The sequence below is a fragment of the Epargyreus clarus genome, unplaced genomic scaffold, assembly GCF_041222505.1.
Source record: "Epargyreus clarus isolate Ecla_fem2 unplaced genomic scaffold, WU_Ecla_fem_2.2 ptg000007l, whole genome shotgun sequence".
Lineage (NCBI taxonomy): Eukaryota > Metazoa > Arthropoda > Insecta > Lepidoptera > Hesperiidae > Epargyreus > Epargyreus clarus.
In genome coordinates, this window is record NW_027332215.1 from 24100673 (window position 1) to 24126911 (window position 26239).

A 26239-nucleotide genomic window follows, 5' to 3' on the forward strand; every position below is an offset into this window, starting at 1 on the left:
GTTTCATTATAATGTATTATTTATTAAAAACTCATTAGCTACCTAACGGTAGAAATCAATACACAATACTGGTTTCACACACCGTCGCTTACGGAACACAATCTCCATACTAAAACAACATCTTACAATTAAAATGAATATTGCGTTAAAGTGATGACATTTTTATAAATATGTGCGAACAGAGTGTTACTAACATATGATATTATTTAACTTTCGTTGCAAATGTTAACTGTATAGGCACTTCAAAATAAAATTAACACGGCCAAATATTTCGATAAATTATTGTGAATCAGAAACGTCATCACTTGTCTGCTAACACTATTGGGTGCACTTATAGAGGCGTTTACGTCTACACATCTTCTAGAAATTGATGTTCCCCACATGAATAGCTAATATCCCTATAATTGCACCCTATGGCACATAGATTGGCACAATTTAGAATACTACATGCATTCCACAAGGCCCACAACATCCGCGTCGGGTATGGATTGTTAATTTTAATATGGCGTACCAGTAAGAGCAAAAATCGCGGTCGTTATAGGGGCCAAATGGAAAGCATTTTGCGTGATGCTCGTTTTATATAACCAACGGACCACAGGACTTACTTCAAAACTACAAGCTCATACTTGATTCAAATGCCACCTCCATCCACGATCTTAACAAATTACGTTCCTTCAAAATTAACTAATATAACGTAATTAAATATATTTTCATGGAGAAAGCGTATATATCGAAATTTGGGAAGAAAATAACATTTGCTTTAGCAGAATAACTGCGACACTTTGATATCATAACCCACCGATTACAATTAATTAAGTAATAACACTGCTTAGATAAACAAAACATCCAGTCGAGTGAAAATAATATCATTTTAAATTATATTTTTTCTAGAGTAAGGAAAAATTACTCGTGTATTTTAGAATAGTTGAGTCGAAGATAATATAAATGCACATTTTAAAATAAGTTAAATATCATAACATACATTTTCTATCAACAATCATCCACAATGAAAAGTGTGCGTTAATGACATGAAACTATAATTTATTTTTAAACTAAGAACGTCATCATAAAATATCTTTAAGTAACAACAAGGGAAGTCTATACAGGGGTCAAAACTCGCCATTTTTCATTATAAATAAGCAATCTATAAAAGTCAGCATGTTTAGCTGGATACATTTAGATAACTGACAATAAGGTCATAAGTACAATAAATGAATATAAGTACACAGTTCAGACTAAAACTTTGGCACGAAGTTATACGCTAAACTAGAATAAACCATGGTATGCTTATAACAATTTGTTAAAAGCTATGCGTATATAGTGTAACATTAGATAATAACTTATCAGAAATATATATCATTTCAATAGCATCAACCTCATTATGTAGAATTTTTTAAACCTAACATTTAACATACTTGTAGTCAATTTAAAGTAAACAATTATAGTATAATAATATAATATTTGTTCATCCATAAGGCAGACATGGTAAGAAGCTTTTAAACAAAGTCGTTGGATTGACCGGCAGTGAGTTGGTACGGAATATTTTCAATTTATTTATCAAATAAACCCCAATTTGAGCTTACTTATAATTAAGTATAACTTTATATAAAATTGTTTTACCATTTTTGTAAACCGCAATCAATATGTCATTGTGTTGAAAATGTTCTCAAAAGTTTGTAATAATAGCGCAAAACAATAGTACCAACTTTAATTATATTGTATAATGATTAGAACGCATAATCGACTTCGGCCATCACGCGTCGTTCTTTCAACACTAAGTTACGATTCCCATAAATATAAAATAAACTTACTTTTCACTTTGGCACTATCCTTGGCATAAACATTTAAACATTGGCATAATATATTACTGGCATCGAAGTAAACTTAATTAACTAATTATATCGTTTCAAGTTCATAATTGTCTTTTTAAACACTTATTTTGACGTTCAAACGTAAAGTAGAGTTTCCTTTAAATGACTTTAAAATAATTAAGTACTTACCCCAAAATCGACAAAGTTATCAATACTAAGAAACACATTTAATAATGTATTTACGAGATTTCGTATAACCCTTTCATATTACTATGAGTCCAATAAATACTCGTAAAACTAATCCACTTGTTAATTTAGTTTATTTCTATTAAAATACTTGTCTTGAAAGAGTACTTGAGTAGATGCTAATAGTCGTAGACTACAATAAATAAAACACTTAAATCACATGAAGAATAGTGACCGATTTTTGAAGCCGAAAGAAGTGTACACATTGATACATTCCAAAGGGGGAATGTGTCTCTGAAACAAACGTAAATTTTAAATTCATTTTGCTTGTCGATAACAGTCGTCGACAAAGAACTAACCAAAAACATCATTTTCTATACACTATCAACTACGTCTGTTCCAATAATCGTAAAAAGTACCTACCAACATTTATTTTTGTTTTAAACTCGATATCTATGTGAACGTAATTTCGTGTCCAAAACGTAATTAGTTCAACCACAACATATACCAAGTAATACACACGTTTAATAAGTACATAATTATTAATAACACCGATTAAAATGCACGAGGTAACATTGACTTAGGAAACAGTACCTTTACTATCCCGTACACTAAAAATGCGCGAATTGTCAAGTAAGTAAGCGATATTTGTATTGTTATAATCTAGTATTTTGTGATTATTCGTAACATCAATGTACAATCTATTGACTTAAACATTATTTTCGTCAACATAAACATAATACTAATTCCCATTCGGTTATCTTGAACCCCTATATAATAACTCGTTTTAAATAAATACTGCACTGTGCATCACAACAAGCTGAATTTCAAATGCGCTTATGTAAATTTATATACAATCTATTAATATTATAAATGTATGTATTACGTATGGGAACAAGTCTGAAACTACGACAGTACACATTGACAATTTAAAATGTATGCACACTAACACACTGTTTTCAATAGGAACAAAACATTATTTATTTATAGTTGTTTCACAGTATTGACAATATCAGTATATGAAATATTGTCAATATTATTGATTATTTAGGAGTATTGTCTGAAATTGATGTTTTATTTTATTGTTTATATTATCTTATTCAAAAGTTTTATCAGGATGTGTTTGTAGTGTACACACAGTCTAACGTTATAACAGAACAGTACACAGACACACAGATAGAGGAAATATTTTAGAGGGATGGCTACCTAATAAAACACACACATTAGGCAATACTAGAAGAACATTGGAATATTTTGTGAATGTGTTACCGTTCATACCTGAAATCCCATAGGATTCTAATAAATCATATTAAACTTAATTTTACGCATAATCAATGTCGGTATGTTTCGGTATGATTTGTCTCTTTTTCTAAGATTTAGTATTACTTCGTTAAATTAAACATAGAGGAATATTATTATTAGTTTTAGGTAGCCATCATGTAACAATTACTTACATATAACGACACAGGGAGAGCTTTCGATGTTTACAGTTAAGACATGTAGAAGGTACAATAATTGCCTTATTAATCTACCACAGAATTACAACAAAGTAGGTACATCTTTTTCGAGAAATGTATATTCCATAATATTTTAAACTAGATTCCACGACACAGAGATTTATACGAATTAGCCTATTGAAATTTAATCTTTTGTAGTCATTCAATTGTAAGGAGTAGACACAATAATAGCTTTCCGATGCAGGATCTAAGCTTGAATAAGGACGAGCTATTCTCATGATACGATTGGAGAATTTGCTCAATTTCATAATGGATTCCATATCTATTTATTCTTCAACAACTATCCTTGCTATGGCTATGTGCTCAACAAAGTAGTGTAATTCCAATCAGGGAGGTGTTCCACTAATGTCGTATCGATATCGCGTAATCTATGGCGAATTCCGCGCAACACATTGTAATACAGGCAAAATTGTAAGTATTACCAAGTAGTATTACCAACACTAAACAGTGGTTTACAAACACTATTACCAACACTAAACTGATTTAGCGTTGGTAATACTAGTACAGTGGTACTATACAGTCTTCGTTATATGAATTCAATCGTAAGTGCGTTCACGAAAATGGTATGTATTCGGTAGTATATTCCTCGAGTCACAATCACACAGTCACAAAATGTCATCGAACACTATCACACACAAAACTGTCGTAACTTCAAAATGTCATTGACGTTGATAATTATATTCTGGAACTTATTATGGACTAACAGACAATAATTTCAGACAAAGGATCCTCGACAAATGTATTCATAACTACACACGAGTAATATAAAATGTAATCGTGTCAGATATCGACTGAATCGAAAACGTTTTTATTTCATTTAAAGTATCCTGGTAGTGTCTGACGTCAAGATTGAATTGTAAACTTGAAACGTTCGGTGTCCGTTGGTCTATAATAATACTGATTACGTACTTATTTATTCAGTAGCGGCCTAAGGGTGAGGAAAGTTTAGAAGTGTGTGATTTCCTCGAAACTTTCAAAAAAGCTAGTTCCACCCTTTTTGTGTACTAAGGCCGCCACTGAAGGTATTTCTTAGAGACTAATATCGCAACTGGCGTCCTCTATCCCCTTGCAGTCGTCGAAGCGGGAACATGTAGGAACTTGTTCGATCTCGCGTTGCTTTTGGAGCCGCCGGTTCAGCATCGTTGTGTTGTCGTGATGAATAATTGACACTGGAAAATACAGTATCTCTTAAATTCAATACCATAAGCTGGAACTGTAGGGCGGTGAGCGCAAAAATTGCAACAGTGATTTTTTTTTAATTATATACTGAATAGGAATCTAAACACTATAATATCTTATTTTATACTGTATAATAATATTTTCCCTTATCACACTTTTCAACCATTCTGTGTTTAACATTGAAATGTGTATAGTGTACCTAATTTTTGTTTATAAATAATGTAACAAACAAAAAAGTTATAATTGTTGCAGTCTAGTAATTTTGCCATGAACTTGATTCCAATAATTAACACCATTTAGCGGTTCGGTGGAGAACTTTGTAAATCGATACATAGCATCACTTGACTAACTATCTGTAATTTAGTTCAGACCTCATAGCCGCAACGCCACCTACCTCTAACACCGTCTCGAAAATCGTTATTCCTGATGATTCTGATAAGGGCAATGGGACAAAGTTATTAAAATCGTGTATTGTCATCGGTTCTTGATAATTGTTCAAAGTGAAAAGTCGATTTCAAATATTCCGTTATATACATACATAGGTATGTATGTATATAACAGAATATTGATACATAGGGGCCGTACAAGTATTACGTAAGCAGATTTATTACAATTATTTACCCCCCCCCCCATCCCCCTTGTCAGCAAAAGTAAGCAAAGCTCTTACTCCCTCCCTCATGCTTATGTAAAAATTAAATTAATGTATTGTTTTTTTTTAATATAATAATTATAATTATAATTTAAAAAATGCCTACACTTATGCATTATTTACAGGAATCCCCGAAAATGCTTTATGTTTTCAAGCAAATACAATGTGTAAACAAGTACATAACTACCGATGACGTAATTTTCATCTAGACTCCCCTACCCCCGATGTCATCCAAAATAAGCATAGCAAAGACTTCCCGCCCCCTCATAGTGCTACTTCGACGGCCCCATACAAGATGTAAAAATAGATATAAAGCGTCTGTTGAAATGTGTTCGTGCTCACCTGTCCGGGGCCCGGGCAGCGTGTCCTCGGGTCACACCCAGTACTGGTTGCGGCGCAGCATCGGGTTGGCGGCGGCGGAGCCCGCGCTCGCCGCGCCCGCGCTTCGAGCCGGGTACGCCGCCTCGCTCGCCTCGTAGCTGCTCCACTCCTCGGCCTGCACACACGCACACGTTATTCATCAACTGCTTTTTTTATAACATAGGAGTAGGAGACGAGTATGCAGTCCATCCGATAGTCTAGCTTACGCTACTGCCGCCCTTGGACATCTGTAATCAACCCCAGAAAGGATTAGATATTCCTACCTGAGACGCTCGTCTACCCCTGAGGACTAAGCTGGAACGCCTCGGAAAAGTATGTCTCCCTTACCACACCCTTCAAACCAGAACACAGCAGCGCTTAACGTGCTGTTATGAGCCAGAAAAAGATGTGGCGGTGGTTCCGCCGGAGTCGAACCACAAAGGGTTCTACCACCTTCAAACTAGCGTTTAACCGTGGCCTTGCTTGCGGTCAGACGCATTTATCTACCCTAAGGAAACAGCGCTTTATTCGGGGTACGAGGTAGAGTCCGCGCCAAACTTCTAGTCTGCTCTGAATATAGAAACGAGCCGCGTCGCAACAGCAAATTATACATATCAGTGGGTCGAAGCCAGCGCGGGACTCCCCTGGCACCCTCCTCTGGCCGCTCTCGCCCACGGGTACATAGCTGCGGTAGTGTGCCCTTACTGTTGCTACGGATTATATGCTTTTAGTTGTGTTCGACCGGATTGACTCTCTGGCTACACCTGCGCGCAACAACTTCATAGCGGACTAGAAGTTTCGCGCGGACAATAACCAGTGTACTTTTCTGAATCCCTGATATCCTATGTACAAAATTTCATGACTATCAGTTATGTAGTTAAGGCAATCAAATGTCGATATTAGCAAACAAACAAATAAAGAAACCTCACAATCGCATTTATAATTTCTTAACTAAAATTATTAGTTCCAACTGCAGCTGTAATATTACTCGAATATCGGTAATTCCTCGAGCGTATACGAGTACCTACAATATGTATATTTGAAATCCAGGCTTTGACTAAAACGGCGTGATGGCGTGGTGAAACGTAAAGTAAATTGTAGTATGCCCAGCGTAAAACATACACAACCCGGAAGTACTTCGGGCATTACGGTCACCTAACGTGAATAAAGCTAGTGGTTCTGACGGTATCCCAGCTATTGTTCTAAAAAAAACTACGCTCCTGTGTTGTCTCCCATCCTTACACGGTTGTTTAAGGAAATACGCTTAAATACTGGCCTAGCCCCCGAATCGTGGAACCTCGCTCATGTACATTCTATTCTTAAAAAAGGTAGCCGTAACGATCCTAATAACAACCGTCCGATTGCTGTTACCACCTTACTGTCTAAGGTAATGGAACATGTTCTTAATACCACGCTGTTATCGTACCTCGAGATTAATGACCTCCTCCGTGACCAACAGTATGGTTTTCGAAAGAATCGTTCTACAGGAGACTTTATTTATGCCACAACTACATGGGGACAGACAATCGAAAAGGATGGCAAATCACTAGCTGTGTCTCTGATATATCCAAGGCCTTTAGACAGGGTCTGGCATAACGGACTCCTAAGTAAACTTCCCGCATACGGGATTTGCAAAAACCTCTGCAGGTGGATTGCCAACTTTTTAAGCGATCGGTCACTTTTTATCCGAGTAGTATTGAACAAACGCTCTCCCGAAGAGTTGGCAATAAATGCCGGTGGACCTCAAGCGTCTATTCTCTCCGCGACCCTATTTCTTCTGCACATTAATGACCTCCTGAATCTTCTAGGTTATGCAGATAATGCAGATAATTTCACTGTCGTGGAATGTTACACATCTACTGCCCAAGCTAGCAAAGGTCTGATCCAATTGCAAAGGGAGGCCATGGTCCAACGAGTAAATGAAACCCTTAAATTCTTTACCGGATGGGGTGTGGCGAATAGAGCCGTCTTTAACGCTTCCTCAAGACTCAAACATGTCTTTTCACCAACAAACGGATACCTTTTAATCCGGTTTTTAATACGCTGAACCAGGCGCAAATCCATTCTTGTATGGAGTACTGCTGTCACCTATGGGATGGTACAGCTAAGCATCACTTAGACGCACTTGATTCGATTGAGTAACGGGCCAAAAGACTTATTGGGGATGAGTCGCTTGTTAAGACCAGGCTCCAAACCTGCAACACTGTCAGCGGGTGGCTCGCCTAGCTGCCTTCTATCGGATTCATTTTGGGGACACTCCCCACACTCCCCAAAATGAATCCGATGTACGACAGGTACACGATCTAGTTCCCCCAGCCCCCTTCTATCTTCTTTCGCCTAGACGCACGCCAAATCGACCTTCCTCTGGTTCGGACGAAACGTTTTATTACGTCATTTCTAATACGAACCGCCAAGGAGTGGAATGCCCTACCGGCTTCTGTGTTTTCCGATAAATATAATCTAGGAGTCTTCAAATGAAGAGAGAAAAGGGTACTTCCAGACTAGCGTAGCCAAATGCGTGCTATCCACTAATAAAAAAAAACGTCCCTAAAAACATAAATTTCGAAAAGTTAGAGATCAGGTTTTTTAAAACCCTGTGACTTGTTAAAGTTCTTTATGTGATTCGTTAAAACATGACAGGTAGGTAGATCCCTTATGTCTATCAAAAGTGTAAAATAAATTTCATTTAAAATACGGTCGGGTCCAATCTGTCGAAATCGCGTTGCGATGTTTTTATTGGTTACAGCTTACTCTGTTCGAATATACTGGAATTGAATACATGGAAATGTTACTTACATAAAGTCAAAGAGCGTTCTCGGTAATGGATGTGTACGTGTAGTGTAAATAAACCACCTCACTGGAAGTTAACTTTAGGAAACATATCCACTCGTATTTACACACATACATATTTACACATTAAACAAGTAGGTCCTGTAAATTATTGTAGCAAGTTGCAATAAATAAATGTTATAGATAATAAATATAGTTCAAAAAACTAAAAAACACGCTTTTATGATAAAATTAACTAAAAAGTAGAAAATCTAAATGAATCTAGGAATCAATTAAGGAACAGTAAATAGTATAATTGTGAAATAAATCTACAAAGTTTGAACGAAATCTGGCCGTAAAAAGTGGGTCAAAATCGCGCCCAAAGAAGTCGGTTACAAACATACAAACAAACATACAAACATACAGGTGAAGCTAATAAAAAGCGTGTAAAATAGAAATTACACAGAAATCAAATATAACTCGAAAATTCTTTCCGGTGTAGATCGTAATTCGTACATATGAAACCACTCCGATCCGGTAGTAGTTAAGAGAAAATATCGTAACGGACAATTTGTAAGTGCCACCGTAGGCCTATACCAGGGGTCGGCAACCTGCGGCTCGCCAGCCGAATGCGGCTCTTTCGATGTGAAGCTGCAGCTCTTTAGTTACATGCGCAAATATGATTATATTATATATTTAAGTTACATTGTTTACTAAAGTTTAAATTGTCTATTTGAATAACCATGCAAAGCCATGGCTTTGTTGATCATTGAAATTGTTTGCTCAATTGTTTTTTATTGAAGTACAAGTTATTGTAAGAAAATGTTATTTTTTTTTTGTTGGACTTGCGGAGGCACTGCCGTGCCTCCAGATTGTTTAAATTTTTAGCTGAAATAAAAAGTGATTATTTAATAATACCAATATCTTTTTTTTTGTGTTAAAAATTTTAATTTATGCAACTACTATTTATTGTTAGCGAGAAATAATTTTGTGGCTCCTTAAAAACTTTGTCATTTTGTAAATTGTAAATATGTGTAAAATTGTAAAATTGTGTGGGCCCCCTGTGGCCGTCCTCGGCGCTGCGTAGAGGGCTCCGGGATCTCCAAAGGAACGCAACTGGTCCTCTTAGCGCGTTGCCCCGTCGGTCTCCGCCCAGGTGAGCTTGGCGCTCGCCACATCATCTGGTGCGTACGGCGGTATGCGACCACACATACCGCAGTCCTTCCCGGGGCCGCTGGCCGGGCGGTTCGAACTCCCACTCTTGCCGCCCGAAACCCCGGAAGCCCCCTTTTAGTCGCCTCTTACGACAGGCAGGGGATACCGTAGCCCTATTCTGGTCCCGGAACTACAGGGACAATGCCGACGTCTGGCCTATACAACATAAATATATTGTTGGGAGCGAATGCAAAAGTAAAAACATTTAATTGTCAAATGTGGGTATTAACTAAAAGTGGGCGTATAAAAGGGCACTGTAGATCGTCTACTGACTAGTTATTTTCCGATCTTTGCAAAACACGTTACTCTGCCAGTTTTGTTGCTCATTTGCGTTAAATTGTATATCTGTTAATTTAATTAGGAATGTTAGGGTTCTCGGCTTATAAAAAGTTGTTTTTTAAATAATTTCCTGACGATATTCTTAATAATATTTAATTAAATATAATTTCCCTCACATCAGTGTGGTCGTCCGCGCCGTACGGGTAGCGAGCGTTCAGGTCGGGCATGCCGGCGTCCGCGAGCGGCGTCACCTTGCACGCCACGCTGCCGCCCGACGGCACCGGCGTGCTCGCGCCCGTGTGCACCGACTGCTCCGAGGACACGTATCTGCGACATTCGTACGAATTACTCACTGCTATTGGTTTGTGGCACAGATTAGTAAAGATTACTCACGCCTAACAAGAAAATGTAACCAGTTTTGACAATTGAAATTGTCACTGTCATGTATTTTCATTAAAAAAATCTATTTTTAGATCACTTTCGAATAAAACAATATTTCTCCGCACTTTTTCTTCAATTTCGTGTTTTTACACCACTTAACTGCGCATATCGGCTTTGTTCCACCAAATTACAACATGGCGGCCATTGAATGGCTGACAGAATTGTCAGCCGTTTAAGCCATTTAATGGCTTCTTTCAATTACAAGGTGGTGAGATATCTATACTTATTTATGGTTTGTATTGACACAAACTCGTTTTTTTAAAGGGTATGTATGTATGCCTCATTTTTAGACACGCCCTGCAACCTAAACTGCTTGACGGCGAAAGTCTGTGACCGTCAGCAACGGTCATCAGCTGTTACCACCTGTCGTCAGTGATTGACGGTAAATCACGATTGTGGTCGGTGACGACAGGTGGCGACAGTCAGCGGTCGCCAGTTGTCATTGACGACCGCCGCCGCAGGGTATCGCTTTTGTATGAGAGCCCTAAATTTTAAAGCGACAAATTTTAAGTGCTTTATTTTCAACCAGTCAGGTATTTTATCTCCTACCACAATCCTTCAGACCAAAAACAAACACAGTATAACACTGCAATTATAAAGCAAATTTTTAATTGATTCGCCTGCAATATATAAATATAAGGATATAACCCTTTATCACCAGCACGAAGTAACTAATTTCTGCGTTTCGTCCTTCTTACCTTTGTATTTATACAGTGAATGTAGTACTTGATGAGGTCAACTAGCCTGCAACATTAATTTTGTCTGTAAGTAATAATTTAAAACTGGACGAATACACTACCGTTTAATTGGCGGGGTTCCTTGCGTAGGCGATGGCATCAGGTGGTCTGGGGGTCGAGGTAGAGGGATAGGGGCCACTGCTCCTTGGTTCTGTGCGTGTATCTTCACTAGTGCGTTCTGATCGCGCATCATGTATCGCCTGCACTTCAAGAGGCCCACAATCAAAATAATTGTCACCAATACGCCCGCTGCAATTAACACGTACACGACATACGACTTCGAGGTTCCGGTCCCCACCTGGAAGCATGAAACGCTGTCTTTAAAAGTGTAGTGATCAACAGTATAACAGTATCTTTAAGAATGTAATCATACTGTTTGTTTTAATCATCATTGCACTTTTGCAACTCCATATGCTGCTTGAGATTTAATCATCTAAAAACATAAGTTCACCTTGCCAAACCTTCATAAGGGTGATAATCTTTGGCGTGAATTATATATGTGTAAACTATTTACTTACTAGAATACCCTCGTGTCCTTCAGGATCGTTCGGCCCTGGCAAATTCTTCTTCAGCTGATCTCCAATCAAAATATTAATACTGCCTGCCGCGGGTTGGAAGATCGAGGCTGCGAGCAAGAAATGAAGACTATCTTCCGTTTCGCTTTGTTCCTTCGGCTTCGTTTTAGCCACAAAATATATCACACCGGCTTTAATATCCTCGTGAGTGAAGTATGCTATTTCTCTCTCCCTGGCGCTGGTTGCCTCTCCAGAGGTTCTTATTATTTTCTTTATAGAACCGTAACTGGGTTTCTGGATTATCGTATACACTGGATTGCTAGCCGTTAACTTGGCAAGCTCACTGGCATCTAAGTGATATATTGTTATCTTCGTTTTTTCGCTATCCACTGTCAAATCGTTTAGGTTCATTAAAGGTTGGACGATAACTTTAATATTAAAGGGCGGAGTTGTGTTCGTACTTTGAACGTACGCTATGAGTTCAAAACTATCATTGGCAACGGTCATATCATTCTGCATGTAAATAACAAGTTTGTCTGTTAAATCTTGATGACAGAAGTATCCCACAGGATTTCTGCCTAGATATATCATACCGTGTCCCGGTTGTCGCGTTACGTTGTACCAAACTTTAGATTTTTTTGCGTTGGTTTCTATATAAACTTGGTCTGCCGTCACCGATGCTACGTTTGATCCTTGTTGCAAGTGAATCGGACTCATCGACGACGCGTTTAATATAACCGGCACCACGTCTATGGTGAAAACAGTGTAGGTAGGTTTGAACTCTCCATCCCAAACTCGGAAATAAAACGTTGCCGTTTGCAACAAACCGGAGTGTTCGTATACTATTCTGCCATTGTTTATATCGTCCTGAGTAAATTTATTTACTGATTGGGCTTCATCTCTGGAGCGATTGTCTACCATTAGTATTCTTCCCTGTGTTGGTCCACTTATTATATCGTACAGTATGCCATCCGGAGCAGTATCCGCGTCCTGTGTTAGTAAGTCATGTATACTAATCGTGTAGTTTTCGCCTTGCACTACTTTTATTTGTGGGGTGACCGTCATGAGTCTGAATGGTTGATCATTTACTGGTATGATGTATATCGGTATCGAGACATTACAGAGTAGGACATAATCAGGTAATAAGTATAATGACATATTAATATTATCATCATACGTGTCTGTACCATCGTGTTCATAGGTCACAACCCCACTTTCCATTTGCAATTGGGTAAGGGACGATATAGAGGGTTTAAGCACGCCGTGCGCTGGCTCTGTCCACTGCCCCTCTACTTGCGGTTGACGAACGCCTGCCTGAGTTTCTAAATATGACACTACATTTGAAACGTTAACTTTTAACGGAATTTTCTCGCCTTCCTTCACTTTAGTTTCCGGGACATATACATACTTTGACAGACCGCCCGACGACACAGATATATCTATATGGAAAACCTCATTCATGACCGGTTTAGCTAGAGCCGCTTCCACCGTGAATATGAAGGAATCATTCGTATACAAGTCCGAGATTGGGTGAGTGTGCTCGTAGTACACTAAAGAATTATTGACGTCTTCTTGAGTGAACTGTTTTATTGACCGATGGTGATTTTCGCCATTTGACATAACGAGCCTACCGAGCGACGGTGATCTGTCGATTTTGTAGTAGATGGGTCTTACGGGATCCGAGCATCTTGACAGTAAGAAATAGCCGTTTAATGGTTCCCTCATGAGGGGGAACACTTTGAGCTTATTTACTCGGACTAACTTCAATGATACAGATTTTGTTGTTATCAGGAATGTAATTTTAGAGAGCTCATGAGCTCCATCCGTTACATTGAAAATCATTTTTCCCTTTGTTCCGTCTGAAACAATTAATTTATCTATTTATAAGAAGCATACATATAAGCTAATATGACGCTGGCTTTACATATCCATTGTTTGACCATCATTTTTTTTAAGATTTTATACACAACTATTAATACAAAAAAAGGTCTGTCGTTTATTATTATGACATAAAATCACAAAAAAAAAAACATTTTAATTTCAAGACGACTGAATCTAGTTAAAAACTTAAATTAGCCTTTAGTAGAATAGAAAGTCTCTAAATTATTTAAACAACAAGTATCTATTATACATTCGGAAACTTACTAGTATGTACGAAATATACTTGTTTGCGGTCAATATTGGCCTGCGAGAAGTGATACACCGGCGTATCGAGATCCGTCTCCATGGCTATATAGCCCGATACTATATCCACCACGCGGATAGTCACGTTGGTAAGCGGTGTATCCACGTCATTTACATCTAGGAACAAATAAATATTTGCATATAGGTTTATTTACAGAAGAATTTTTATACGACACTGAAGGATAAACCCTTGTCGGTGCAACTCCTGTGGCATTAACGTCGATAATAGCTACCTTAACACAACAGTGTCGAACACTCTTCTTTTGAAGAGTATACTTAAGAGAAACGTGCACGAAACCTTACAACTTATGCCCGTTATTGATAATCCGATTCTACCTATAAAAGATCAAATTTTGACAATGTGTAATATCTAATCTAAGAAATTGTCAAATGTCGATCTTTAGTAGGCAAAACATTGAATTGATTAATAATAACAGGGGTTAGTCCTTAGGGGATAGTAACACATCTGTGGCCAACCTCGAGTAGCACTCAATCGTATTTGTGGTTAATTACGAAAATTCATACATAAAAATGGCCACTTATCGGCATGCTTGTTTGTAAATTCATTTTCATGAAAATATAATATCATCGCTGCACAAGGTATTACGTTAAAGAGGTGCCGATTAAAGCCGGAGGTAATATTTATTCAATTTTATTTTGCGTTTTGTTCTTCACATGTTACAAAAAAATGACTGCATTCATAGCTTCGGGTTATACCTGATAATTCCGAGAATTGCCTTACAGCGATTTTCGTATCGGCTACATAGCGCGTATTAAAAATGGCATTTATACAAAGTATAATATGATGATCATGACATAAAAACATTTGGACGTTTTAGAATGCCTTGCCAACAAATAGGTGCAAGGTAGCTAAGCTAAAGATGTGCATCAAATTTACTAAAAGTATTAGTTGTTGATTTTGATTCAATGAAATTTCGTACAGTGAAATTTACAGTTCTTAAGGAAAGGTACCCTAATACCTAATATTGTCAAAACTAGTAAAACTAAGTAGGTTAAGGTATAGGGTGGGCTTTTAGGTATAGGAAGATCACCGGGGCCTATCAGTAAAACATAAAAAGAGTTGCACCTGTAACCTTGAAAGGTAACTTTAACATTGAAGATGGTAGAATCCTTTGTGGTGTGGTGGTGGAACATCTATTTCTGTCTCATAACAGGATGTTAAGCGCTGCTTTGTTCTGGTTTGAGGGGTGTGGTAGAAAGACATACTTTTCCGAGGCGTCCCAGCTTAGTCCTCAGGGTTAGCGGCGAATCTGTGGCCGATCTCAAGTAGGAATATCCATTCCTATCTGGGGTGGATTACAGATGTCCATGGGCGGCAGTAGCCATTTACCATCAGGTGGACTGCAAGCTCGTCTGCTCCTCCTATATTATATAAAAAAAAACTTACATAACTCATTCCTCGTGAACAAGAACGCACCACCTTCCCAAACACACAGGCCCGTGTTCGCGGCGACTATGGGCGGCTCGTCATTCACCGGGACTATTTCGATTTGCACGTAAAATGGCTCGCTCTTCTCACCGTCCTCCGTAACGCCTATTAGCTTAAAAGAGTCAGCTGTCTCTTCAGATCCGTCGTTCACATACTGCAAATAGTTAAAAAAATACTAATATGTGACGTTCGCTTTTAATTTAATAAATTATAAGATGTATAGATCAAAAATATAATATAATATGAAATATAAAAGATCTATACAGATCAAAAATGTTTAAAACACATCTCACAAACATACAGATGTGTGTGTTTAAGACACGTCTCATAAAATGACGTTAAATATTTATTATCTTTAACGTCATTTTATGAGATGTTTTAAACATTTTTGATTTATATATCTTTTAACAGCAAGAATAAATAATGCTCACCTGAATATTCCCGGAATTGAGTTTCAAAACGGGCAATACCTCGAGCTCTTGTTCGTCCATCACTATATTCCCGAATTGTGGTTTCTCCAATATCCGATACGAGACCACCTTGCCCCTATAATACTCGGTAATCGTTGTGAATAGATCGGGTTTGATGCTCACAGCACCGCCTTCGTCAACGGTGAGATTGTGTGCTGTTACATAGTAATGTTCCGGTATTATGATGACTACGAGTTCAACACTACGCAACCATACAATGCCGTTGGTAACGTCCATTTTAATCCGATCCTTGGTTCGGTTGATGCCAGATTGGACGTATATTAAACGATTGGCGTTTATAATGGACTGATCAAATACCCTCGTGTGTATCGGTTCCTCGTAGTTCTCCACTTCAATAGTGCCAGGCGCTGAAGTGATTTCCAACCAACCATGATAAGGACCATCCGTTACTTGGTACACTATATTTGCTGCCTCTATTTGTGGATGCATTACCTAGTAAATAACAATGTTTAATTAATACCAGTCTATATGTGTAGGAAATTTAATGAATCATCCTTTTGCTGTACATTACTGAATTCCTTATAATAATACCCTATTATACCTCACGATTTATAAAATGCTTTAGGAAAAACATAATGATGAACTTATTTTGAACTATTATAATTAAATTTTTAAGCTATATGTATAAGTTTGTATATTTAATTTCAAGTTAGTAACTAACCGAGATCAAAAATGGTGTAATCATTTTAACATAATAATGTTTAACGGAACTTTTTGAACTCTTAAATGGCAATCATAAAAATTAGTTGAACTGTACATTTAATAATTTTAAATAATAATTATTTCCACATAACCTATCACTTTGATGTCTCGATGTCGGTCTCGGTTTTCAGTTATTTATATTTTACATTATGATTATCAATTACAATTCCATATTCGTTTGTCGATATAGTAAAAATAAATAAAAAGACAATTGATCAATTTTACATTCTACGTTCAATTTAAACGTTTTTAAATAATACACAGTAACGTTATTGAAACAAGTTCATATTTCGAGCTTCCTGGTTGATGCAAATGTTTGTGTGGCCAACGAATGTTTGTTTTTCATCAGGGTTTGCGTTTGCGTGAAATTGTGTGTTTGTGTGGCAAATATTACACTCTAGTTCGACGGCGGTTATATTTATTTGACGATAAATTATACAATTATAAAAGTTTTCATAAATTCAATTCACTTTAAATGAACGTTCTCTTTTTTATATTTTACTTCAAATGTTACAATTATAAAGAACATGCTTAAAAAGCGATTACACGATAATCGATAATATAAATATATGTAGTTGACAAAATTCATAAACGATTAATATACAATGGCTAAATAGAAAATCTTTGGCGCCCCTGGTATTTGCAGGTAAACCGTACTATAACTCCCTCCGTAAATCAGCATTGGAACAGCGTGGTGAAAAAATAACTGACCTCTAAAATCGCCCTCGTAACGTTGACGCTGGTAGATTCCTCGACGAGCAACGGTTTGTTGGTTTTTACTCGTAACGGCTCCCAGTAGCTTGACGGGAAAATCTTTATCGAATACACACCTTCGCCCCATGCCTCTAGGCACATGACTTTGAACCTGTAAAAGTGTTTCTATATAGTCGAAACATCAAAATATCCAGTAGACTTTTCAGTAAGTTGTTAAATTGTTAATGAAATTCTGAATCTGTATGACGAGTCTAAGATTCTGTACGCTTTTGTTAAATGCGTAGGAATTGAATAAACCATTACAATTGTGACGTGTTAAATCTATCTTCAATATATTTTGTAATCTTACAAATTATAGATAATCAAAACATACACCTATCTAAGCGTTCCATTCTAAGTCGAATGCTATCAGTTCTGTCTCCTTTGCATAAAAACTTATCTGTACTGAACAACAAAGTTTTGCGAAAATAAATGCGTCACCTTATGGTTAAAGACTTTATTTTCTCTTAAGAATATTCACAATTCACTTACAGAGAAAACACATACTTAAAACTATTATATGCCACCTAGCGTAAGTAACATGATAATAAATAAATGATAGTATAACAATAATAAGTATAATTATTTTGTATCTAAAGCAAAAACAGTTAATACAATTTTCGAAGTGTCGAAGAGAAACCTTAAATAACATCTCCTAACATAAGTACTGGTTAAAGTGGCATAGCAGCCATACTAATGTGCCGCGTAGAGTACTAGGTGAGAGGTCTGGTCGGGTATAAATCCAACAATGTATTTAGATTTTTGCTCTAGACCTGAGTGTACCGTTAACCATCTGTCTGATGCCACCCACGACAAAAGCAAATCCAAGATAAGACATGAAGGTCAAAAGCGTTTTACCGTATATTTTAGTAATATTCACTTTAAAAAAATTATCGACATTTATTACAAAACATAAATGCCTCAGGCCGACGAACATGTGATACGCGGCGCGAAATTGAACGGAATAAAGAGATTAATGTTTAATCCGTGTAATGTGTGTACTGCCATTGAAATCAAACTTTCATGCAAGCTCTATTTTGATTATTGGTGGTGGTGTTTGGGATTTAATCCAGTACAATGATTATAGCACAATTTCTTCTTTAGTGTGTAATTTTTACAGCGGTAAACACTTTTTGTCGAGCTTTATTCTCCCTTACCTACTTCAAAGACTGTAGTTTATAAATGATGTATTTAGTTGGATATACGTCGACGTTTTTGTTTCAGAGTCATTATCACATAGACTACATACTTTATTTTACTTTCAGTGTGAATTGGTATATGGTCTGTATCTCTTAATAATATATATATATTATAATATAGGAGTAGCAGACGAGCATACAATCCACCTGATGGTAAGTGGTTACTGCCGCCCATGAACATCTGTAATAAACCCCAGATAGGATTAGATATGTATAGTTACCTCAACGTATCAGTGACGGTGTTAGTTTCCCGATGCTTGTAGGAGACTCGTCCGGCCGCTATGTCGAGTTGCGTGAACATGTACCCCGCTTGCCCCTCGCCGACCTCCAGGGAGCCGTGCTTCGGCTCGTACGTGATCTCGTAGCGGATGTCCTCTTCCAAACAGTTCATGTTCGTGTCCACCTGATGAACGAACATTATGAGGCGTATCCACAAACTGTGACTGCCTAGTCACTAGGCAGTGTTCCGCAGATGTACTGCGGCACACTGGTGTACCGTGATCATTAGTTGGTGTGCCGCGGAAAAATAAGGTTGTCTTATAAAATTATTTCAGTAAATAAGTATGGGTAAATAAAATACAAACACAAATCACGCGAGCGCACGAGCGAGGCGTTTTGTTTCGTTCATCTAATTCTTTGGTTTTAATAAATGTTGATTAATATTACTTAAAAACTAATTTTTAATTTCCGATGTACCTTGAACACTAGCCTAGTGGTTTGTAATAATTCGGCTTCAAGATCTAGTGGTCCGAAGTTGTTATATGCATATATTATTCAAAATAATAAAATAATTATAATATGAATTAACGATAAGAGAAAACATGAGGAAACTTCTCAAGGATGTGTGAAGCCCCAATCCACACTTGGCTGGTGCAGTAAGTTTCTATGTCAAGTAGATTTTATACCAACTTATCTTTACTAAATTATTTTAAATTGGCATATTACAAAATTACTAATTTAGCCGTTTAGTATTATATGTTTACCTGCATTTCCTTCGTGGTTATTACAACTGACTTTCCGTTTTCCACTATAGATCCATTCGTAGGGACCATTCTTATGAATGGTGGCGATGCTTGAATCTCCAGAACGCCGTTTACATCGAACAAGCCGTCCGATATCCAGAACGCCATCTTTCCGTAGTCTTTTCCTTGATGCTTGAACAGAACCAGATTCTTATTTATATCGTCTTGGCTGAACTGAGCTATTTGTTCTAACGGATTGTCGGCTCTAAATATACCACCATTGGGGGGATCCTTAGTAAAGCGTTGTACAGTGTAAATGATATCGGATGGCTTCGTATCCAAATCCGCATCAGTGTAACTGAGGTCTCTCGCAGTGATAAGTCTGGTCCCGCCATGCACTATGTGGAATACTCTCTCAGTCGCCCGAACCGGACTGTTGTCATTCTTTAGTATGATATCAATATGAAATACCCCAACGTATTGGAAATCTTCCGGCTCCGGGCTGAGTGCCATGAAGTGAAAGGAGTCGTGTCTGCTTTCGGAATCATCATGAGCATAGTACACTCGGTCTGAGTTAAGCTCTTGTAGCATGAAATACGTCGTGTTGTCTCTGATAACTTTCAAATTATCATTTATGACTTCGATTTTCCCGTGCTTAGGTAGATGTGTGATATTGAACACTAAGTTGGTAACGACGTCCGTACGGAAGTTGAGATGGGTGGCCGGGATGGCCATGCGAGACCCCTCCATGACTTGCAGTCTCTCCAGCGTGGTGTGAACTCGGCCGGTGGTCAGATCGGTTGTGGACGTTCCCGGTATATGTCTGATCGTCATAACGCCAGTTATATTCTCGCACTCGGTCGCACCCACGACGAACGCGAACTCGTCTTGTATGTGAGAATACGCCCGCCTATGCAGTCTGTACCAGAGCTGGTCTGTGTCAACGTGTTGTTGGGTAAACGTACTATGCATTTGCAAGTGATGTTTCCCAGAAGATAAATGCAGGATTCCGTACTTGGGAGGCTTCATTATCATATACAGAATACGTTCGCTCGCCAGTGCGATAGGCTTTGTTCTGAACCTCAGATGCTTTGCAGATATAAATGCTTCCCGTGTATTGTTTAGAACTAATTCTTCATTGATCGATTGATATAGTTCAAGTTTTATGAAAGTCAATCGAAAATCGTATAATGTGTTCGTTCGTATCGTTCCTACGGATGCTTTGAACTGCAAAAAAATAACTTGTCGTTAAAATTAGGTTGATAAATAAGTTTGTTTTAACCGAGCAACTTAAACCATTTGTAATTTTTATAAATTGAGTAACGTTACACCCATGAAAGATATGAATCCTATTTAATCAACCGTATTGAAACGTCAACAATATAGTAAAAAAACTCAATGGGAATATAAAAGTTTACTACCAGATAATAAAATCAACGTTGACTTAACAGGGCACTTAAATTTACCGTTGCTTATTGTAATGAAATGAATTTATTAGAAATTTGTAAGTATCAATGTTTACAAAGCAAATAAGCACCGGATTTTATCGGGGACAATTTATTTAACAATCCAAATATAAAAGCCTATTTTTGCTTAATTAATTACGAACTAATTGAGCATTACCTGAACAGGATGTTCGTTTAACAGCTCTCAATTCGAATAACAGAGAACATAAATTTTACTATATTTTGGGGTGGGAAAATACAGGGTGAATTTTTCAAATGAGTCTTTATGGCGAAATCCGAAACTATAAGGATTATCAAAAATTCTTAAAGAACTTACGAGGCTGATTTTATTATAACCGCGTCATTCGTTTTTTAAAAAAAAAAATCCAAGCTAAGAATCGAATCATTTTGAAAAAAACAATTACATTCTGTATTTATATGATCGGACAGTGTCGCTTCTTCGGATTAACTTCTGGGAAGTAATGATAAATGACAATGTAAAGAAAAGAACCAAAATACATTATATTTTAATACATTCTCATACAAAGCCATAATTAACTATAGTTTTGAACTAACTTTTATGAACGTATAAGACTATATTGGAAAGTGTAATACTTCTAAACATACAATTACGCAATAATTCATAAACAAGAATAATTGGCAAAATTGTACTACACATTTTTTCAGTTAAAATGTGTTCAGAAACCAATTTAAACTACATCAAAAAGAAGATTTCACATTACCTTAAACTCGTCATGTATCGGGTTCCCGAGGAGATGCATGTACCGCACGCGTCCGAAGTTGACCATCTCGCTGGTGAACGAGTCGACGGTCTGCCACGTGCCGTCGACGACCCGCAGCCGCTCCACCACGCCGAACTGGGGCGGCTTCACGATATCGTATCTATGACAAAGTTTAAACCATCGTCGTACTTAAACAACCCCGGGAAGGACGACGGTATGTGTGGTCGCTTCCCGTCGTAAACACCAGATGGTGTGGGAGGAGCGAAAATTGCTCCCCCAGGGTAAAACCCGATCGGGGCATCGCGCTTGGAGGACTCCGTCGGCGATCCCGGAGTTCTCCACCAAGCGTAGAGGACGGCCAACCGGGGCGGTATAAGTGCGGTAAAAATCCCACATAACCCGGCGACGCTCCCACATCATCGGGTGCCTTTTGAAGGTTTCACCCTCGTAAACAAAAAATCAAAAGGTAAAGTCCGCGCCAAACTTCAAGTCCGCTCTGAAGTTAACGCGTGCAGTCAGTGTCAGTCAGAGAGCCAATGCGGCCAAACACAACTACAAGCAAATACTCAGTAGCAACAGTAAGGGCACATTAACGCAGCTAAATACCTGTGGGCAAGAGCGGGCAGCGGAGGGTGCCTGGGGGTCCCGCGTTGTCTCCGTCCAATATATACTTAATATAATATCTACAAATATATTCGGAGCGGACTAGCAGTTTGGCGCGGACTCTACCGTACGTACGTTCTAAGTAATTAATTGCCTAAGTACCGATAATAATTCGAACATCAGTTATTGGTACTATTAGAAATTTGTGTTTAAGAGCATACGGCTCAAAAGAACGCAGCGGTCACAACTCGCAAATTTTAGCGTATTTTCGCCATGGTAAGCTCAAATTTAAGTATCTATGCCTAAATAAATCAGAATACAAGGAGATAGTACTTTTTAAGTCCTAATTCATTATTTTTTACGACAATCCACTTAAATTTCTGTACACTCCACTTATACCATGTTACGAACGCAATTCTTACAATGCCTATGTATATGAGTACTTGACTAGCAAATACTGTGTAAAAGATACTCACTTCCGCCGTACCGTGATGTGATGTGATGATGATGAAGATATACATACTACATATGTGGTGGACTGGAGTATGACACTACAGTGCTAAAAGTACCGTATAATTAAGTATTATAAGTCCAATATCTGTTACCAATACCTGTTTCAGTACATGCGCTGAAAGTTTTGATTGAAACCGTCCGCCAAACGTAACTGGGCCACGACGTCGAACTTACTTACAAACTTAGTTCAATCTGTATTGAATACCCATCTGAACACCAGCTATTAACTGCAGTTGATAACGTTTCGCTACCGTCATTGAAGTTCGGAGACCATGTGATTCTATTATGTGTGAACCTGAATGTAGCTTCCGTCACACGATATTCGCCCAATAGGCTCTATTGAATACTGTGCACAGTGTTAATTATTGGCGAAAATTATCGCACAATAACTTAACGTACGCACGCACCACTGATTTTACGTAGTTCCGTGTGTATTCGAAATTATTTATCACTTGCAGAAACGATGCAAGAGAATATCTGGAGGAAAAACGTTCTCGAAGGTGTGTAAAATCTACCAATTCGCATGGTGGACTATGGACTAAGCCCATCTAACTCTGAGAAGAGACCAGTGTCTTGCACCGCAGTGGGACAACATTTACAACGATGACACAAATGAGAAGTTAAGAACACGCATTTAACGTACGGTAATTTTTCCAGCAATGTCATTCTATTTATTTTTAGCAACAAATTCTTAAGCTTTAAAATAAATTTTATTCGTGCAGAAAATAAGTACGAACCGCAATTGCGCGCATTTGCACTGAAGAACGCTTAGATACTAATATTAGTATAAGCTATAATAAGCTGATACTCATATGAGCTGATACTCATATGAGTATCAGCTTATTAATTAGCGAAGGCAGTACCTAATTGGCTCTTTATACATTGTACATATTACGAGTCATCCATACGAATACATATTTTGTGTTTATGTTAACTGTTTATAGATATATTACAATGCTTTTTTAATCATTTTATGCTAAAAGGGTCTATTTAAATGCTGGTAAGTTGCAATCAAACGGGAAACTATATAAAAAGAAAAAAATATATATTTTTCTCGAGAATAAGATGTCATAGAATGGAATGTCAGAGAAAATAAAGAATGGAGTTTTTTAATATAATATAGGAGTAGCTGACGAGCGCACAGTCCACCTAATAATAATGCTTACCACACTTTCCAAACCAGAACTCAGCAGCGCTTAACACTGCTGTTATTAGGCAGAAATGGTGTGCCCCAGTTGGGAACCGATGCGTGCCCAGCAGCAATGAACCGCACTAACTTGAAAGAAATACAACTTACTTGACTTGCACGTTCGTCTCGTCCGAGTTTGTGGTGAAGGTGAGGTTGTCTGATGTGATGAGAGCGTGCGAATTGTGCACCAGTTGCAGGCCCGTGTTGTTCACGAGACGCACTTGCAGCGGCACTATCGATATCCGCAGCACGCCCGGACCGCTCGTCTCTATGCCGTCCGACACCTGATGCAATGTTTGAGGCAATTAATAGAATTTTAGAAACAATCACGCCGTGCATAATCTATATACAATGGAAGCATTACATATTATAAAATTCAATTACGTACCCTATTCATTGAATCAATTGCTACCCACATAAAGGTACGAAAATAGATTGATAGCTTTTTAGAAAAACATTTGTAAGATTCAAATAAATTGAACTGTGTCCAACCAATTTTAGTTGTTTATTTAATAATGTTGTTTTTCGACATTATCGTGATAATGCAAGCGTTAACTCAAAATAACTCGACGAGCAAGCCAATCATTCTCAATAAGCTTCCATATTTACATTCGGATTTTCTTTAAGCAATATCTTAGTTCATCAGTTTATTTATTTTGTAATTCAGTTACTATGCCGCCCTGATTACTATGATATAAAACATCCAAGTAACATCATAATTATACATATGAATGGAATATGTATAAAAATAATACTTCTTGATTAGTTGCGAAGACAGTAATATTATCTCTTATATTTTGCGTACAAATATAAAAAGAAACATTACTAATGTCCATTTTTATGGTTTCAGAAAATATAAAGGAACTTTTATTTAAATTAATTTTCACTTTGTAGCGAATCTGAAGTGGATTTTATTTCTGATATATTTTTTTAAATAAAGCTTTTTTAAGCTTTTTTGTGGGACTATACTGATTACTAAATCATATGAGTGCACAAATAATCTCTACGTTCGTAAAACATAGTTTTTTGTTATTTATATTCTGCCGACATACCTATAGGTACGTTATACATCTGAGATTTGCTGTTTTGAATGACTTCAGAAGAAATAGTCGTTTTATGAAATTCAACGGGCATATTGGTATGCAATTCACGTGATGCCAGGTACATGTAATTACTGCCGCTTTATAGACATATAATGAACCTAAATGCAATTTCATCAAACTCAATAACATATAATTGAGTATATGTAACTGAATTCGGGAACGGCATACATTATGTATCATGAATAGAAATGAATACACATGCATTTATGGTGGTGCGAGTAGAGGTCCAAGTCGAATCCCAAGTACGCGCCGATGATTTGTCATTTACTTCAGAAATTAATTATTACATTTATAATAATATTGTTAGGAAACTAACGATACTATTCTAGATATTAGAATAGGATTACCTAGGCTTTACTAACTTATTATAAGAGAATAGAGAATAGAATAGAGAGAATATCATATCAATAAATTATTTTGGCCGCAGCGTGCTTAGAGCATTGATTAATTTGGAATCGTCCCAAAAAGTATGCTAATGGTGCTTTTGTTGTAGAAAATAAAATATCGAACGCACCTGCAAAGTCAAACGAAGAGACGTCTTGTTGAGCTGCTTGTCGCTGGCGGTGCCGTGCACGTACGATATGACGCCGGAGTCTATGTCCTGCTGGGTGAACGAGTCCACCGGCTGCCCGGACATCTCGACATGGCCACTAAAAGAAACATGACGAATATAAAAGGTTCGTTCCTTTCACTTAATCCCTAATGTAGGTATGGTCCGCGAGGTCTAAGCTGAGCTTTGCATTAGTGTCAGCGAACACAAAAATAGAGTCAAATAAAAAACTTTCAAAAACAAATTTTATCATTTTTGGTTAGGTACATAAGTTGAACAAGTATTATTGTTTAACAAAAATATAGCAAAATAATGATTTTATAATATGCAATGAAATTAACTAAATAAGCTTTGTAATATTTAAACCCACCATTTTGTTACATTGTACAATTTAATAATAAGAGCTTCTCGTGAAATTTTTCGCGAAAGCCTAAATAGAATCAAAGGTAATTCTGTGATTTGAAAATTGTACAATGCAGAAAAATGGTGGATTTAACTACTACAAAGTTTATTTTTCTTATATTTTAATTTTTAGTCTGTTTTCACGTTTTTATAAGTTTCAATTTCATGAATTGTACCAAGTATTAATGTTTCAATTTTAGTTAATTAAAAATAGTACATTACGATACGCGTGGCCAAAGTAGCCTATTTTTGCACGGCGTGAAGTTAGCGCCCGAGCGCAACGAGGGTGCTA

General features: G+C 37.4%; 1 protein-coding gene across 1 annotated transcript in view; it reads right to left on the minus strand.

Annotated features, from left to right (window-relative positions):
* Positions 1–2: 2 nt before the first annotated feature.
* kon (chondroitin sulfate proteoglycan 4-like protein) overlaps positions 3–26239 on the minus strand; it is a 107864-nt gene continuing 81627 nt past the window's right edge. Inside the window, exons 12-25 of the mRNA XM_073075217.1 lie at positions 25510–25645; positions 24001–24176; positions 21588–21747; positions 19421–20626; positions 18659–18840; positions 17197–17350; positions 15724–16215; positions 15251–15446; positions 13804–13959; positions 11662–13517; positions 11206–11441; positions 10142–10292; positions 5685–5838; positions 3–4683 (exon numbers count right to left, since the gene is read on the minus strand). Coding sequence (XP_072931318.1) covers positions 5716–5838; positions 10142–10292; positions 11206–11441; positions 11662–13517; positions 13804–13959; positions 15251–15446; positions 15724–16215; positions 17197–17350; positions 18659–18840; positions 19421–20626; positions 21588–21747; positions 24001–24176; positions 25510–25645 — 5224 coding nt within the window. The 3' untranslated portion in view covers positions 3–4683; positions 5685–5715. The remainder of the gene's footprint in view (positions 4684–5684; positions 5839–10141; positions 10293–11205; positions 11442–11661; positions 13518–13803; positions 13960–15250; positions 15447–15723; positions 16216–17196; positions 17351–18658; positions 18841–19420; positions 20627–21587; positions 21748–24000; positions 24177–25509; positions 25646–26239) is intronic.